Here is a 17873-nt window from a genome sequence, read left to right on the forward strand (position 1 = left end):
TGTAGCACTGGTGGGAGGTGTGTGGACAGTGCTTTTGAGGGCTTTCAGGAGGACTCCGTGAGTGTAACTGAGACAGCAGTGAAAACGAAAACAGAGAAGATGGAAATAAAGTATATATGCCCATAAGGACTAAGTTAAAACTAAAATAGGAGAAGTTCTGTCAAAACAAACGGTCTCATTTCGTCCACATATTGTAGTGGAAGGAGACAGAACAGGGAGGAAAAGGGACCGAAAGCTATTACTGGGTCCTGGTTACTTGGATTGAGGATTGAGGATTGAGGATGACTAATTTTAAAGACATTTTTCAATATTATTTTGCTTGCTTTTTCAATTTTTTATTTGTTTTTAATAAGGTCTTGATTGAATAGATTTCCATCACTCCCCCCTCACATTTCTTCCAGCCCTTCCCATGCATCCCACTCTCAAGTTGATAGCCTCTTTTTCTTTAAGCATGTGTGTGTGTGTGTGCGTGTGTGTGTGTGTGTGTGTGTGTGTGTGTGAGTGTACACACGCGTACACATAAGTACATGTAAATATAACCTGCTGAGTCTGGGGGATTTTTGTATGTATGTATATGACTTCAGAGTTGATCACTCTGCATTGGACACCCAATAAGGGGACTCCCTGAGAGATACTCATTTTTCTTCTCCCAGCAGCCACTAGTAGCCTGTTAGTTTCTATCTGGGGTGGAACCCCTAAAAATTTTCTCCCCTTCTACATTAGAATATCCAAGGCTGTTACCATGGTTCTGGTCCTGCTTATGCGGCCATTTCTAGGAGAGGCTGTTTTACTGTGTACTTCCGGTCTTCCAGCTGTTAGAATCTTTCTGCCCCTCTTCCACAATGCAACCTGAACCATAAGTACAGGAGCTGTGATATCCATTGGGACTGGACTCCCCATGACTGCATTGTGACCAGTTGTGCTTTTCTGGGATGGTTTCCATTTTCTGTAAAGAGAGGCTTCTTTGGAAAGGGTTGGAAGGCACACGTGACCTCTGGGTGTAAGGATGAGATTTAGAATGTAGTCAGGAACTGTGCTTGTCTTGCTGAGTGGCAGCAGTACGTTCTCTTCTAAGCTCCTTGCACTCACTAGCCCTGGGAAGCTGATCGGGTTTCCAGTACCAGGATGGTTTCCCTCCTGTGCTGTGGGCTATAAGTTCAGTTAGACTCCAAGGCACGCAGGTGCTATCTGCTCCATCTTTACGCACTTCTTGCCGTGCTTGCAAAATTGTCATGGTTCATAGGTGTTGCAACAGGGAGGGCAATCTATTTGCTCTCATCCCTTGACAGGTTACATAGTATTTTCTGGAACCATGGGCACCACATCACAGAAAGGAAGCTTTTAGGTCAAATCCGGCTTTAATTATCCAAGTCCTGGGTCCTAGGTGTATGGTGTTTAAAAGATATTTTTAAGCTTATTAAAGAAATTTAGGAGGCATTCGTCATTCACTGATAATAAAGAATGCTTGTTTTAGTAGCAAAAATGGTTTTAAAGTATTTCTTTAAGAAAGGGGATAAGGAAAGGGATAAGCCAAGGGGGTCATGTAGGAGCTAACATTCTAATATTTGGGTGTATTTTTGGAAGTTTCCAGGATAGCATTTTTAATAAGTTAGTGAATTCTGTCTTTGGGCAATGAACCATGGCCTTGTGACCAGGGAAGAACAACAGAGGCCCGGGAGATGTTGGGAGCATGGATTTGACATTGCTCTGCCTAGCCAAAATCCAGGAGCTCCTTGTGGGAGTCCTTCCCACCAGCCAAGAGCCAGCCCAGGTTTCAGTCTTCTAAAGGCATGGAACGGAATCATATTTAGCCCTGCTGGCACGTGTTAATTGTTTAATGGTCTCCTTTTAATCGCTTAAAGTGTTTAATAGCCACCTTTTATTTCCCATTCTTTCTGCTTTTTCCTCCCCTCCTCTACCCTTTGCACAATGTACAAAGTTGCAGGAAGGTCAAAGGAACCAAGTAAATGATGGCTCCTGCTGAAGCTCAGCTTCCATGCTGCATTGCCTCCTCATGCACGTGTCATAGAACACCTGCACCTGTCCCCATTGACATACATCCGTGTTAATGGTTGGGATGTGTTTCCCAACACATCGCAGGGAAGTGAAATGCTCTCAAAATAAGCATTTAACATTCTGACCGGTGCCTCTCTGCCCTGGATTATAGAAGAAAGAAATGCATAAGGGCTTCCAGACTCCAATGATGTAGGTTCTGAGTTCTTTATCTTCTCTAGTCTTGACTCACTGCCCCTTCAGAACAGAGGCAGGCTCAAACATACCCCATCCATTTTAGTATTGAAAATTAGGTTTGGGGTTTTATAAGTGTTAAATTTATTTTCCCTAAGAAGTAGTAGTCTGGAGTAATCACTTAGAGGAAACAAATAGAATGGCTTCTAGAGGAAGGATGTTTGAAATCCTGAACTCATTAGGATGTGTTTAACTGACAAGGTATCAGTTTACGTTGCAGCTGGACAGTACCCTCTTGTTCTCTTTATGTGCTGTCTGTTAGCAACCTTGTTGTTGATAGCTGACTTCTGAGCTGCTAAACTGTAAAGACGGTTTTGGAGTAAGTCCCTGTAGTACTACCATGAATAGAAACATTGATGCACACGTGCCGTGCTTAGTGATAGAGTGTAAAATGGCTCTCCAGGTCTGCAGTCTGTCCCTACTGATGCAGACTGTGCTGGAATAAGGGGAAAAGAGCCTTGACTTAGAGATACATATATATATTAATCCTTAATGTAAGGCGCAGAATTTTTAGGCTTATCTTACCCAGATTTTATAATTCATTATTTCTTCAAGAAATCTTTTGTTCTTTTAATGTACAATAAAATTAGAAATCAGAATCTTTTTTAGTTCAGGAATGGTGGGCTGCCATATCCTCTGAATACAGACTTCATACATTGATGTGCGGCTATGCATAGAGCCGCATGTGCATGCATGCATAAGCAATTGTATGCATGCATGTTTTTATATTTAGTGGTATTTATTTAAGATGTTGAGTTCGTACTGATATTTTTAACTGTCATCCAATACTTATTATATGATTCATTTGAGTCTTTTCTGTGTTGTCTTAGTTAGGGTTTCCATTGCTGTGAAGAAACACCAGCATTTACAAAGAACAACATTTAATTGGGACTGGCTTACAAGTTCAGAGGTTCAGTCCATTAGTATCAAGGTGGGAGCATGGCAGCATCCAGACAGGCATGGCACTGGAGAAGGAGCTGAGTTCTACATCTTGTTCAGAAGGGAACCAGGTGAAGACTAATTTAGGCAGCTAGGAGGAGGATCTCAAAGCCCACTTGCACAGTAGCACACCTACTCCAACAAGGCCACACCTCCTAATCATGCCATTCCCCGGGCCAAGCATATTCACATCACCACCTGCACGTGCTCTAACTCACTTCTCTCTTAGTGAGATATCTAGCTCTCATTGTAGTTCACACTGAAGAGCTGTGCAATGAGCTTACAAAAGCAAAGATCTCGTGCTGTTCTAAGTGAGTTCCTGGATTGTAGGCGGTAGGTTGGCCATGCCTGCAGGAGACTGTTACTTAAAATTATTTGTCTGGATCTTCACCTGAGGGAGCGCTGCCTCTACACTGTTACAGACAAACAATCTTCCCTTCTCTTCCAGATCTTCTCTGTGCTTAGGTATCTCATTTGAGGTATGGGTTGGTTCATTTGTGAGTCTTCTTAGGAATTATTTAAAGTTTTGATATTTTGCATAAAAGTTTACTTTTCGAGAAAAACTTTGAGAGAGCTTTCTTGGCATGCCATGCATGTTGCCCTGTTGCCTGGGAACAGGTCAGGTTTTACATGTGACAACCCTCTGCTCTTTAGACTGCAGTGGTTGGCATAGGGACTATCCTTACACTATCCTACACTATCCTTACAAAGCTGTGAGCTTTAGAAGAGCTAGGATCTTCTAACAACACCCTTTCAGAAGATTTTATCAAGGCATTTAAGTAGAACATGAAGTTTACTTTTAGCCAGAAGTTTGTTGGTTTTCTGGAAGGTAGCTTGTTTTTTTGTTTGATCTTTTGAGGCAGGGCCTCATAATGTAGCACAGGCTAGCCTCAAGCTTCGAATAAGTTTCCTGTCTCAGCATCCTGAGTGCTAGGTACAGGCATGTAACACCAAACTGGCCTTCAGAAAATAATCTTTAAAGATAATTACACTTATTTGTGTATATGTCTGTGAATGCATATATGCATATCAGAGGAGGACTTGTAAGAACTGGTTTTCTTTTTCACCATATGAATCTGTAGGACCGATCATACCTCTTAAGTCTCTCTTAGAGAAGTCTCTCTTCTTGTGGAAATATCACAAGGATGGGGGAAAGTCTACTCAGAGGAGTGTGACAGGGTAAATCAGTCATACGAAGTGGATACTTTGATCCCTCTGCATGCTGTAATCTTTGTATTAGGATGCTTTGGTCTGCCATGCTAGCACTCCTGCATGCTTCAGTCAGCTGCAATCCCAAGAGAGAATATTTCAGGGGGCAATTATACTACAACCAAAGACTTTAAAGCCAGCTGCATTCCTTCCCTGTGCTTTGGATAAGTGAAAAATTTTAAAGTTTCAGATGTTTTGTTGGTTTGATTAAGGTAGTGCTGTTTTTGTACTGAGGATACCATACTGAGTGGAGTTGGCTTGGGTGGTACTCTTAAAGAGTCAGCACTAGAGAACTTAACATGTGTTAGAATGATGTTGGTTGCAGTGTCAGCATTATTTACTATGTAGAAAACTTAGAAGTGAGTCCAACTTCACACTAAAAATAATGAAGTTCTTCCTGTGGTGTGACCAGGTTTGGGTAACTATTAGCCATCCACTCTGGACACAGCATCGTGTCTATACCTACGAGAGTTTGGGGTCATTTGTTGACGATGCTTAGATTCCTAGACATTCCTCGGGGCATCAATGACTGCAGTGAATGCTGAGTTGTACCTCACTCCACTGCAGTGTTCTCTAATTTTATTGGTATCACTGTCTAGGATGTGTGCTGAGGCTGCCTCCAAATTTGCTTTGTGTCTCCACGATGGTTCATGGTCATATTTATTAACCAGTTGAATGCTTCCTTTTGTGAAGAGTGTTGATTTTTCTGTACTTTTTCTATTGGTTAATTCCCTACCTCTTTTTTTTCCCAGTATCTCACTATGTAGCTGAGGCTGGCCTTGAACTCATGGCCTCAAATGATTCTCTTGCTTCAGCTGCAGACGTGTGTCCCAGTGCCCAGCTCTCCTGCTTTTGTTTGTGTCCTTATTCATTTGTAAGAGTTCTGTAAATAAAGTCAGTCCAGTTATGAGTTCCTTTTGGACTTGTACATTGCAAATATTCCCGCCTTTCTATGGGCTGTCTTTTCACTCCCTTACTGGTATATTTTGATAAACACTCTTCGGAACTTGGAACTTCTAGAGAGTTGAGAAATGACTATCTGATGTTTAAGCCTGTAGCACACTTCTTACATTAATATAAAGTAAGATAATACACACATTCTCATGTCCTATCTTTTTTTCTTCCACATATTACCCCCTCATCAGGAAGGAGGCTAATGATACTTTGGAGCAGATCTGTAGAGTGTCCAGTGCTCGCTTCCTCCCACAACAACAGCCTTTGGCCTTTCCCATCACCATCCCATCAACAGCCTCATCCCTGTCTAAATTAGCAAATATTCTGGCTCATCTTCGGAATGCCCAGTGGATGTATTTCTTTCCTCCTGCATAGATAACTGTTTTATAAATTGCCTAGTTGTTTCAGAATTGCCTGTTTTATTTCTGCCATTAATTTGTGAAGGTTCTGGTTTCTCCACATCCTTCCTGATACTTAATAAATTATCTGTTCTAGTCACTACAGCTTGGGGTATGTAATGATATATCATCATGGTTTTAATATCATTTCTCCAGTGATGAATGATATCATGTGAAATGCACATTGTTCTTATTCAAATGATGATGTTACTACAGTTCGAAACAATTTTTAGGACTCTCTGTTCCAGATTTACTAGTTCCATTACAAGTCACATAAGGAAATCCTTTTTATTCCCTATTGGTGACTATTTTGTGTCAATAATTTCCTTCTCCCTTCTATCTTAATTTACTTAGATTTGCTCTAAGCGTATATATTGTTCTACATGTGTGTTACAGATTGAATACATGCATCTGAGTTTCAGGTCAAGGCTATGGGCAGAGGTTAAGTTACTGAGTCTTCGGTTCGTAGCTGAGGCCATGCGAGTCCACCTGATCACTGAAGCCTCAAGAAAGATCTGATCTGATCATACTCAGAAAGAAAACTGAGTAGGTCCAGCTGGAGGACATTTTGAGGAATGTGCTGAGGTGAAGCTAGGAGGTCCTGAGGGAACCCTGTATAAACACTACTGACTGATCTCTTATTTGTGGCTACCACCCTGTCTGCAATGCCTAGTTCTAAAACTATTTCATCATGGTTTTGTAAAGCATATACGTCTTTTACAGAAATTAAATCTCAGTTTAGTGAAAAATCTGTAGGGCTTTTGTTTTGTTTTGTTTTAAATCAGTTAAATAGTTATTACTTGGCATTCAGTTTTTCCTCCATAATAATTTGATTTTTAACCTAAATTTACTTATTTCTTTATATTAATTTAGTAACTGGTTTATTGTAGTATATTGTTATGTGCATTAAAAACATTGACCTTATGAGAGTCATACTAAATGCATGCTTTTCTTTCATTCCTAGGCAAATACTGTGGTCTGGGTTTACAAATCAATCAGTCAATTGAGTCCAAAGGCAGTGAAGTCACAGTGCTGTTCATGAGTGGAACCCATGCTGCTGGGCGAGGATTTTTGGCTTCATACTCAGTTATAGATAAAGAAGGTAATTTTCACTTTATACTATAGTCCCACATTGTGCCATTTCTGACAGCAAGAAGGAAATTATTCAAATGCTTGTCATCGGACATTGGAGTAGAACAGAAAGACTGAGCATCTAATAATGCACACCATGCCAGGAAGATCTGGGTCTGCATTCTGAAACATGACTGTATGGATGTTTATAAAAAGTCCTTGAACTTTCTTTTCCTTAGTAGAAGAAATACCAGTTTTTTTTATTTCTGTGAGATTAGAACACAAACTGTCTTAATTTTAACAGAAATCTGTAAAACATTGAGGTAAACTGTATCAATTTAAAGGTTTATTATCTACAAGATACAATTTCACAATTCTGTATAAAAGGCCATATTGTTGCTTACAAAGACTCAGCTCTCATATCAAGGAGAGCTTCCTAAGTGCTGAGACCGCACATAACAAGGTCTTTTCTCATTGTTAACGTTTAGGATCTAAAGGGGCTAAGGGGTTAAAGTCAAGGATATTACATAGACTAGAATCCAAAATGTATTGGTCGCTAACAGAAAACCTGCTGTGAATTCACTGCTGTGGCTTGCGTTTCATCTTCGTTATTAGAGACACTGAAGAAGGCAGCTCAGAAGTGGAAGGACTATGGAAACAGCCGCTTGCATTAGGAAATGGGTGGTTGCTCCTATGTTCAACAGTAAATATTCTAAGTTGGCCATTTAAATTTAAAAATTAACTTTAACTTCATGCTTTTTAAATGAAAAAAGTTCAAGAGCCTTCTAAAGATGAGACCGTTGAGCTCTGGGAACTGGTGTGCATAAATCAAGCTGGCTGTCTTAAGATCTCTGATGTTCTTGGTAATCTCACAGAGCCAGCCATTGAAGACGTACAAATCTCTATTCCAAGCTAGAGATGGGCTCCTTAGGAACTTGATACTAACACTTCCCAAAGTGACAGTCTTGAGAAACGCCATTTCCCAATTGACATCTGAAGGCTTGGAGTTTTGTGTGTCCTATCCCATTCGTCAAACATAGTTTAATCTGACTGAAGTCCGTTGGCAAAGACATAGTCAAGGAAACACTGGCTGGATTTCTCATTACTTCTTGGGTGGCCTCTCAGTCGCATTTTTTTCGAGGAACTCCTTTACTCAGAGGCTGTTTGGCTTTGGTTAAGATCTCAGTTGTTTCCATCTAGGAAACTGAGCTGCCACTAAATTCCGTAAATACATAGAAGGGTCATTGCTACTTGTCCCTAGCTAAGGAGTCTAGTTGAAATTTAGAGTGACAGGATAAAATGTGTGAGCAGTCTTTCTCATAGACTCCCACAAAGATTGCTAATGTATGGTTTATGGTTTATATGTATATATACTATATATACATTATATATATAATGTATAGAGTCACAGTTTTGTGTAAGATAGAGTGACTTCATTATTTTGTATCAGAATACAAGCAAAGTTATGTTCTCTTCCGTTTTGTACTTTAGACATGGTAGAGAGACCTGATCGGGGTAGGGGTGTGTGTGTGTGTGTGTGTGTGTGTGTGTGTGTGTGTGTGTGTGTTAGATATTCTTCTAAGAATTAAAAGGTCATGCTTGTGATACAAACACTAAAATGATGTCCATTTTTGAAGACATTATGGTCAGACTCACTTTCTATAAGAATTCACTTCAGAGAATTGGAATTCGTTGCTTTTTAGTTATAATGAGAGATTTTGCTGATGGCAAATTTCTCTTGAATGGCACCCAGAATTGTTGATGCCCACGTCATACTGGGGTCTTTCCCTAGCATCCCCTTCCACTTTTCTTTCTTGTTTTTAAAACATCATGGGGTGTTTTCCCTCTTCCCTGTTATTTTTAATTATTCGTGAGCAGTAGTTACAAGGCTTTTTCTCCTTTTTTCCCCCTTTTAGACAAAAAAGAGTCTCCTGCATCTACTGTGGAACAATATTCCCTAGTCAGCTGCAGGCAAACAGAAGTGCATAAAGGGGGCACTTCAAAGTCTTAGGACAATTCTATGAGTTACTTTTCCTTTGCTGTGCTAAAAATGCCACTACCAAAGCAGCTTACAGAAGACAGGATGTGTTTGGGCTTATATTTCCAGAAGGACAAGGACAAGAAGAGTCCATGATGACAGAGCAGAGGTAGGGCAGCTGGAACAGGAAGCTGAGAATTTACGTCCCCCACTCCCTGGTGGTGTATGGTTTATTTTATCTCATAACCCCAAGTTGCTGCAGGCAAGAAACCGAGAGAAAAAGCCTAATAGTTCTCAAAGCCAGCCTCCAGTGACATGCGTCCTCCACCAAGGCCACACCTCTAAGCCTCTCTGAGCAGCACCTCCAATTGGAGAGCAAGTATCTCAATGCCCAAGACATCCCATTCAAATCACCACAGCCTCCCTGCTGTGGACTGGCAGAATCATATCACGTTCCAACTGGACTTTCTGAAAAGATGTGTGTGAGCCCTTGAGGTATCCTGAACATAGGAGCGAGCACTAATGGAGGTTCTCCACAGAGAAGTGCTCCTGAGTTGCTGCTGGATTCAGTAAGAGTCAAAGCTAGCCTCCCAGAGTTCATAACTTTGTAACTCAGATCTCTAAATCAGGGTTGGTAATAAATGCAACTATTTAAATAAATAAATTCAATTCAAAAACATCATTTAGAGCTGGAGAGATGGTTCAGCAGTTAAGAGTACTTGTCATTCTTTCATAGGACCCCAGGTTCATTCCCAGTCCTCACACAGTGGCTCATAACTGCTACCAACTCCAGTTCTAGGTGATCTAACACTCTCTCATCTGACAAGAGAGGGTGCCAGGCATACATGGGGTGCACATACATACATTCAGGAAAAGCATACGCATAAAATTCAGTTAAAAACAGCATTCAATTGGACTTGAAAAATAAAGTGAATTCTATAAATGTGTGATCTAAATTTCTGCTTTTGAATCACGTCAACCCTGGCCAACTTCTAAAAGTATTCTCAACAGTGGTTCTAGACCTTTTGTTACATAGCAGTGAGCTTATATTATACATTGAAAATTTCAGGCTGGAGAGATTGCTCAGTGGTTAAGACCACTGACTGCTCTTCCAGAGGTCCTGAGTTCAATTCCCAGTAACCACATGGTAGCTTAATGGGATCTGATGCCCTTTTCTAGTGCATCTGAAGAGAGCATTGGTGTACTCATATACATAAAATAAATAAATTTTAAAAGAGAGAGAGAGAGAGAGAGAGAGAGAGAGAGAGAGAGAGAGAGAGAAAGTTTCAAATTCCTCAAGGCAGTATTTGTTTGTATGTTCCATAACTGGTGTGTAGGTAGGTGTATACACACAGGATTGGAAAATTACAATCTAGACATGTTTTAGAGAGGTTTGAATCGAAGTGTTAAAGGTAATACTACATTATTTTGGGTCTCTCTAACCCAGAACTTTGGAGCAGAAAGCCTAAACATGCCTTTATTTTTTTTTGGAAGAAAGTAGTAAATAGTTTAAAAACCACTTGAGACCCAGAACAGTCAGTGTGGATCTGCATTCCCTTCCTAGTGTGAGCTCTCACACATTCTCTTCCTAGTGTGAGCTCTCAGGCGTGTTCTGCCCTGGGGTGTGCTGACACTGTACCTAAGACCTCTGAACAGCTGAGTCTGAAAACACCCCATTGGAGGGTCGTGGCTGTAGTACGTTGAAGTATTTTTAGAATCAACACCAATGTCATAAAGCTTTTCTGATTGTTCCTTTAACTACATATTTTGTGACTTTTTTCCATTTCTTCAGTCTTACATCAGAGTGTAAAAAGTGATACATAGGGCAGAGTGTATATATATAGTAATAGCGTTTTAGTTTCTGTTTCTGGTAGAGGGTTTTTGCTCTTGACACTAGGGTATGAATTTTTCACTGTTTGTTGCCTTGACCACACAGTGGTGACACAAGAACAGTTTTATTTCAGGGTCTGCTCTTAGTCAGGTTTCTGTTTGTATTTGCCATGCTGTGGTTTTAGTTTTTGTAATTGTTGTACCTGACACACATTTTAAAACTTGGAATGTAGCGAATGACTGTTAGTGAAGCTTCTATTTGTATTCCTGTCTCCAGATGTACCCTTGTCTATAGGCAAATGAAAAATGAACACACACATTGTTTGTGGATAATATAAATAGCATACCAGAAAACAACTGTATTTTAGTGTTAATTTAGACGACAAGCATATTGATTGGCAGTTTCACCAGGTTTGCAGAGAGGACGAATCTTAAACAAAATTTAAAATAGAATTGATCTGTTAAAATGGTGGGCAAAAAGAGGCATTCCAACCTGTGGGATGAAGTTTGTGCCAAGCAAACATACAAACAACCTAAGTGTGCCATCCTGGCTCTGTTTTTGTTTTGTTTGGGTTTTGTTCTTGTTTGTTTTGTTTTGGGGGAGGAGATAGGATTTCTCTGTGCAGCCCTGGCCAGCCAGGAACTTATTCTGTAGACCATGCTGGCCTCAAACTTGTTGATCTGCCTGCCTCTGCCTCCAGAGTGCTGGGATTAAAGGCGTGTGCTAGCACCGCCTAGTGACCATCCTGGTCTACTGTTTTCTGTGTTGTTGGGGATTTTGATGACTTAGAAATTCTGTATAAGAACCACATAGGTATTTGACCAAGTTAAGCCAAACAGTCACTAGTGACTAGTGACACTAGTTACTAGTGTCCTAGATGCTGTGAAGATGACAAAAGAAACATGGTGTTGAATGTATGTGGAAAGTTAGATGCAGAGGGGGTCTCATTTGATGACATTAACTGTATATAGCTTACAGTCTAATTATACTATTAATTACTTAGGCAGCTTAGCCATTTTTTACATTACTGATAAGAAACCTTACTTTTCATCACAGAAATATGCCCGGTCCCCTATTATAGATATTTGCTTCCACAGGTATCATTGTCTAAGGGAAGCCTAATATTTAATCTCTGCCTTTAAGTATTGATCAAAGAAATCATCTATATTCCACATCTTCTTGTTTCTAAACAAAGTCATCTACATACCCTTAAGTAAAGTTACTAAAATAGTACTGCTGTGCCAGGGATCTCCTCAGGTTGTGGGGAGTTGGCCTTTTGGGGAATTTTAGAGGAAATGAAAGAGTAGAGTTTGTAAGTATATATTTAGGGTTTTTTTTTTTTCATATTTTCTTAGTTCTAGTAAATAAATATTGTCACCTACAAACTGTACTTGATGTTTTGTTACATTTAGGTTTCATTCCTGTAAAAAGAAATGATTATAGTTGTACAAAATATTACATACCACATCTGTATGTTTTATATAATATAGTATAAACTGTTTTATATAATGGTTCCTGATGCTACTGGGAGTTTCTGCAGTTCAATCAAGAACAGACTAAAGTATGACCTAGGGAAAGTCTAAATTAAAGCAGTCATTGCTTCTCGGCCTTTTGGCTAAGTCAAGTATAAAACAGTCATAATTACACTGTATCAGAAAGAGCTAGTGCTATCAATCAAAATAGAGATAAGAGAGAAACCAATGTGTTTTATGTTAAATGATTTGCTGGCATAGAAAAGTTATCATATATACAGTATTATATATAGGTCAACCTAAGATTTTAAAGTATGTAAAAATACATATTCATAGAGCAGTTACAAAGTTCTTTATAAAATTATATTTAAATTTATTTTTTAAATATATCAAGATTGTTACAATATTGTGTGCAATGGTGTTAAATTTCGAGTTGCTGTAGAAAAATAGGATGGTCTCTACCAAAATATAACTGAGTCTGGCCCTTCAGAGTTAGAGGACGATGGGCCTTTGCATGGGACTTAAGATTGCACTCCCTCTGGGTTAGCTTCTATTGCGACAGCTAGTGTGGTGCTGCCTCTGGGCCTGCTGGTTTCTCCTTGAGCCGCACAGAAGAGCAGAGTAAAGGGCCCTGGTAGATGTTCTTTCCCAGAGCACTGAAGAGGAGTAACATGCTGTATAATAATGTGTGCACATGTGTGTGAGCACACAGTTTTGTGCATATATATTTGACTAGCAGCTATAAAAAAGCCCCATGCAGAAGCTCTTAGCTAAGAATGTGGTTATTATTATACACCGTCTGTACATCTAGTAGAGCACTGATGTTCTGGCAGTTCAGGGTATCCAAGTAGATTCCACATCAATATTTATTATTGTAATATTAAATACTTTACATGTGAGCTGGTCTTTTTTAAGTTTTTCAATCCAAAGATATTGCCATTATTTCTAAAATCCCTAGTTATCTGCCATTCCTTGGGATATATGAAAATCTAATTACATGTCAGCAGCTCCACTCTTAACCACTGCAGTTGAAGTTACTGTCAGCGTTGACCTCAATTATGATAATGGATCTCTTTCTGACCTTTGTTTCTACCCTTCTCTTTGACTCTGCTCTTAATATAGTGGTAGTATGATCTTATTAAGATGAAATTCCCATCTTATTCTGCCAAGTGTCCTTACCTCCAGGGCTCTACAGGATTCAGTTGCCCATTGCTCTTTTGACTTCGTTTCACCGTGGCTTCATAGGTACTGAGCGTTCACCTTCATGGGGCTCTTTTGATTTTTGTACCTACCTTCAGCTCCACATACCCCAAACATCATCACTCAGTTGAAGTTTTAATCAGATGTTGCCTTTGCAGTAAAGTTCATACTGGACATACCTCTTAAAAGTTAAGTATTGAGCTTTTCCTGACTTCTTCTTTTTAAAATTGGTTATTTTATTTATTTACATTTCAAATGTTATCCCCCTTTCCTGTTTCCCTTCCACAAAACCCCCTATCACACACACACCCGTGCTTCTATGGGGGAGCTTCCCCTACCTACCCACTCCTGCCTCAGTGTCTTAGCATCCCCCTTCATAGGACCAAGGGCCTCCCTTCCCTGGAGCCATAGGTTCCTCCATGTGTTTAGTCTCTGGGAGCTCTGGGGGTTCTGGTTGATTGATACTGTTGTTCTTCCTATGGGGTTGCAAACTCCTTCAGCTCCTTCAGTCCTTCCCCTAACTCCACCTTTGGGGTCCCTGTATTCAGTCCAATGGTTGGCTGTGAGCATCCTCATCTGTATTGGTCTGGCTCTGGCAGAGCCTCTTAAGGAACAGCCATACCAAGCTCCTGTCAGCAAGCACTTCTTGGCATCAGTAATAGCAACTGGGTTTGGTGTCTGCAGATGGGATGGATCCCTAGGTGGGTCAGTCTCTGGATGTTCTTCCCTTCAGTCTCTGCTCCACTCTTTGTCCCTGCATTTCCTTTAGACAGGAGCAATTCTGCATTAATATTTTTGAGATGGGTGGGTGGTCCCATCCCTCAACCAGGGAGGCCATGCCTAACCACTGGATATGGTCTCTACAGGTTCTCTCCCCTTTCTTGGGTATTTCAGCTACTGCCATCCCCACTGGTGCTGGGAGCTTCTTGTTTTCCTGGCATCTGGGACTTTCTAGTGGCTACTCCCAGTTCCCCACCCGGCCTTGCTACACACCTCCATTCAATTTCCTGACCCGCTGTACTTCTCTCCCACCCCCATCTCCTCCCACACCTGATTATGCTCCCTTTTCCCTCCTCCTCTTTATCCCTACCAGGTGCCTCCCTCTCTCAACTCCCTGTGACTTCTTACTGCTTTTGTTTATCTAAAGTGTGTATATATCACTGTCAACTCTACTATATATCAGTTTTATAATACTATTTTCTCCTACTCTCTTCTACTTGGAGGCATACTCTTCATATGCACATATTTTTGTCTGATTGGTCATTTCACTAATACCTGTCATTTATATAGCCGATGTTTGCTGGGGAGTAACTGTATGCATTGCCCACTGTGGCTCTTTATTGTGCCTTATTATCCAGTCATGAAGATGTGATATATATTAAAGTAAAATGGCTATTAATATGATACCACTTTAGTTTTAATCTTTATAACAACTTTAAAATTGTTATAAATGAAATTCCTATACAGGATGGTCATCATGCTCAGAGTATGTAATTTATTTTTCAGAGTTTTCAGGTTCTTGTCATCCTCACCACAGTTTAAGAACATGCTTTTCAGCATCTTAAAAACAGCCCACAATTAGTCTTAGTCAGTCTCCATTCATCACTTTGCACTCCCTCTACCCTTCCTTACCACTCCTTCTTGTCTCTAGCTACACTCATTCTGGACGCTTCATCAAGGATAATATGGGATACCGTGACTGGTGACTTTGACTACACATTTGCCAAGTTCTTTCGGGTTGTAACCAGTACTACATTGGTTTTGCAGCCAAACTATATTCCATTGGCTAGATGTGCATTTGTCTTTTTAATGATATATCTTATTACTTTTGGATATTGCTTCTAGATTCTTAACAGTTGTATGGTTTGCAAGAATAATTTGGTGTGCCAGTGTCTGTCTTAGTTGTTCTTCTGTTACTGTGATAAAAACGCCAATGCAGACATAACTTACAGATTAAGAATATATTTGAGCTTATGATCCCAGAGAGCTAGAGTTCATAATGATGGGGACAGCTTGGTGGTGGGGCAGAGAGCGCAAAGCTCACATCTGAACCCCAGGTAAGCATGGAACAGAGATTAACCTGGGAGTAGGTAAGGCTTTTTTATCTCAAACCCATCCACAGTGACATGCTTCCTCCAGGGAGTTTACATCACCTATCTTCCCTGAACACCTTCACCACTTTGGGACCAAGTGTTCAAATGCCAGAGACTATGGGGACATTCTCACTCAATCCCTGTCACCAGCTTTCCCCTTAATATTATCCTCTGATGCATAGAGGTCTATCATTATCACTTCAGGTTATTTGAGTTGAATTGCTATGGATCCCATCATTTTTAAGAAATCAATTCTTAATCCAAAGTCAAGATTTACTCCTGTATTGTTTGAAAGGTCTGCAGTATTAGTTCTTAAATTTAGGTCACTTTGAGTTAGTATTTGTGTATCTGAGGTAGATAACTAGTTGAGAATGAATATGTCATTATACATGGATGTCATGTTGTCCTAGCATTATTAAAAAGACTGACACACCAGCATTCTATTCCATTGTATTATCCAAATACAGTTGTCAAATTTTACTTGGTTATAAATTTGAAGGTTTAACTCTATTCCAATTCATCTCAATAACTTCCTATGCATTTCTGTCAGAGCCTCTAAGGGCAAATATATTCTTTCTAACTATATTCACCTTTCCCCGGCTGTGTTCTTATTCATTGAGAACTTCATAATAAAAGTTTTCTGGAAAGCTAATTCCTTGGGAAAAGCTTTCAGGAAAGGCATATAACTTCTTAAACCCTTAATTTGGAGGTTTTTATCTGCCTTCCCGGAGCTGTAAATGTCAGAGTTTGTACTCATGGTTTTCCCTTCCTGTCTTCAGTCTTTTGGCTCTCCGAGTTGTCCACTTTGGATTCTTACTTTCCTCTTCAGGAGCTCTGTGCAGCCCCAGTGGAATTTGAGAGCCAGATAATTATTTGCACATTAGCATGGCTTGGTGTGTGGCTTAAGTCCTGCATGGACTTAGTGCTGAAGCACCATTGTGCATGTGGTCTAAAGGTAACTGAGGCAGCTGGCAGCTAGAACACAGGTACTGTTCATGGCAGGCTTTTAATTTCAGACGCTAAGCTTCTCACCTTAGAGGTTTGAAATTCTGTTGCTAGATCAAGAAAGCCGAAAATGATTATTGTTGATGCTGTACAAAGGTGGATAGGCAAACCATTCCATTGGTTTACCCTTCCTGTGAATTAACAAAGTAGCAGTGAACCTCTGTGGATCACACAGATTTAACTTAATCATTCAGCTCACGGTGATGCATACATATCGATCTCTACAAGTTGCTCTCAAAACACTGCATTCCTATCTGTTTAACACTACACTCGGGGTCTTATAAGACATACTTCAGTTGAGTAGTGAACATATTTTTTTAGAGTAACTAAATGAAATGATGGATTATCCTGGGCTTGCTGCTGAGACTGTTCATGCAACATTTATGTACTGACAGTGAGGTAGAAAGGCATCTCAGCGAGGGTTTCACTGCTTTGACAGAATACCTTGACCAAAACCAAGTTGGGGAGGAAAGCGTTCATTTAATCTCATAGCTTGAGGTCCATCATCCTGGGAAGTGTGGGTAGTAACTCAAGGCAGGGACTGAAGAAGGGGCCATGAAGAAACACTGCTTGCTGACTTGCTAATCCTTTCTTACAGACCCGGAGGCGATCTGCACAGGAATAGTACCACTCACACCACCCACAGTGGGCAGGGCCTCTCTCATCGGTCGTTAATCCAGACAGTACCCTTCACACTTGCCTGTGTGCCAACTTTCTCAGTTAAAGATATTCCCTCCTCCCAGATATTTCTAGGTTTGTGTCAAGTTGGCAAAATCAACTAACACTGAATGCTCGTAACACAATCTGTTATTGCCTTCCAGTCAGTCTCCTTCCAGGTTTTCACCCTTAGGTCTAGTAAATGAGTGGATGTAGCCAAACAAGCCAACAAACAGAAACTTTAGTTCTTCCAGATATTCCATGATAAATGTTCATTGAAAGTCCCCTGCATACTCAAGCACGGAAATTCCTAATTTTTGTAATTCAGAAAAGGGAAAACACAGTTCTACCCTTTGTCTAAGGATGAGATGTTACAATAATGCCTGTAACTTTACAGATCCATCAGCAAACTAGTCTTTTTATAACACATATTATGCTGGGAGCATGTATGCGTTGGTTAAATCAAGTAGAATGGAAGTGTTGTTTGTGGCTAAAGGAATTTCACATGTAAAGGACTAGGCAGCTCTTTTGACATTAAATTTGAGATATTAGTGAGTAGTCAGTTAGGCTTTGGGAGGAGACAGAGGCAGCAATAGAAAAGCTTTTCGGAAGAGTGTGTGCCCAAGAATGCAGGAGAGTGTGTGCCATGGATGCAGGAGAGTGTGTGCCCATGGATGCAGGAGAGTGTGTGCCATAGATGCAAGAGAGTGTGTGCCCAGGAATGCAGTAGAATGTGTGCCCAGGAATGCAGGAGAGTATGTGCCCATGGATGCAGGAGAGTGTGTGCCCATGGATGCAGGAGAGTGTGTGCCCATGGAT

The 17873-nt window shown here is 40.4% G+C and overlaps 1 protein-coding gene across 1 annotated transcript in view; it reads left to right on the plus strand.

Annotated features, from left to right (window-relative positions):
• Dcbld2 (discoidin, CUB and LCCL domain containing 2) overlaps positions 1–17873 on the plus strand; it is a 57356-nt gene that overhangs the window by 15199 nt on the left and 24284 nt on the right. Inside the window, exon 3 of the mRNA XM_021209286.2 lies at positions 6712–6849. Within this exon, the coding sequence (XP_021064945.1) occupies positions 6712–6849 (138 nt within the window). The remainder of the gene's footprint in view (positions 1–6711; positions 6850–17873) is intronic.

This window comes from Mus pahari, chromosome 12 (assembly GCF_900095145.1).
Source record: "Mus pahari chromosome 12, PAHARI_EIJ_v1.1, whole genome shotgun sequence".
In the NCBI taxonomy this organism is placed as follows: Eukaryota; Metazoa; Chordata; class Mammalia; order Rodentia; family Muridae; genus Mus; species Mus pahari.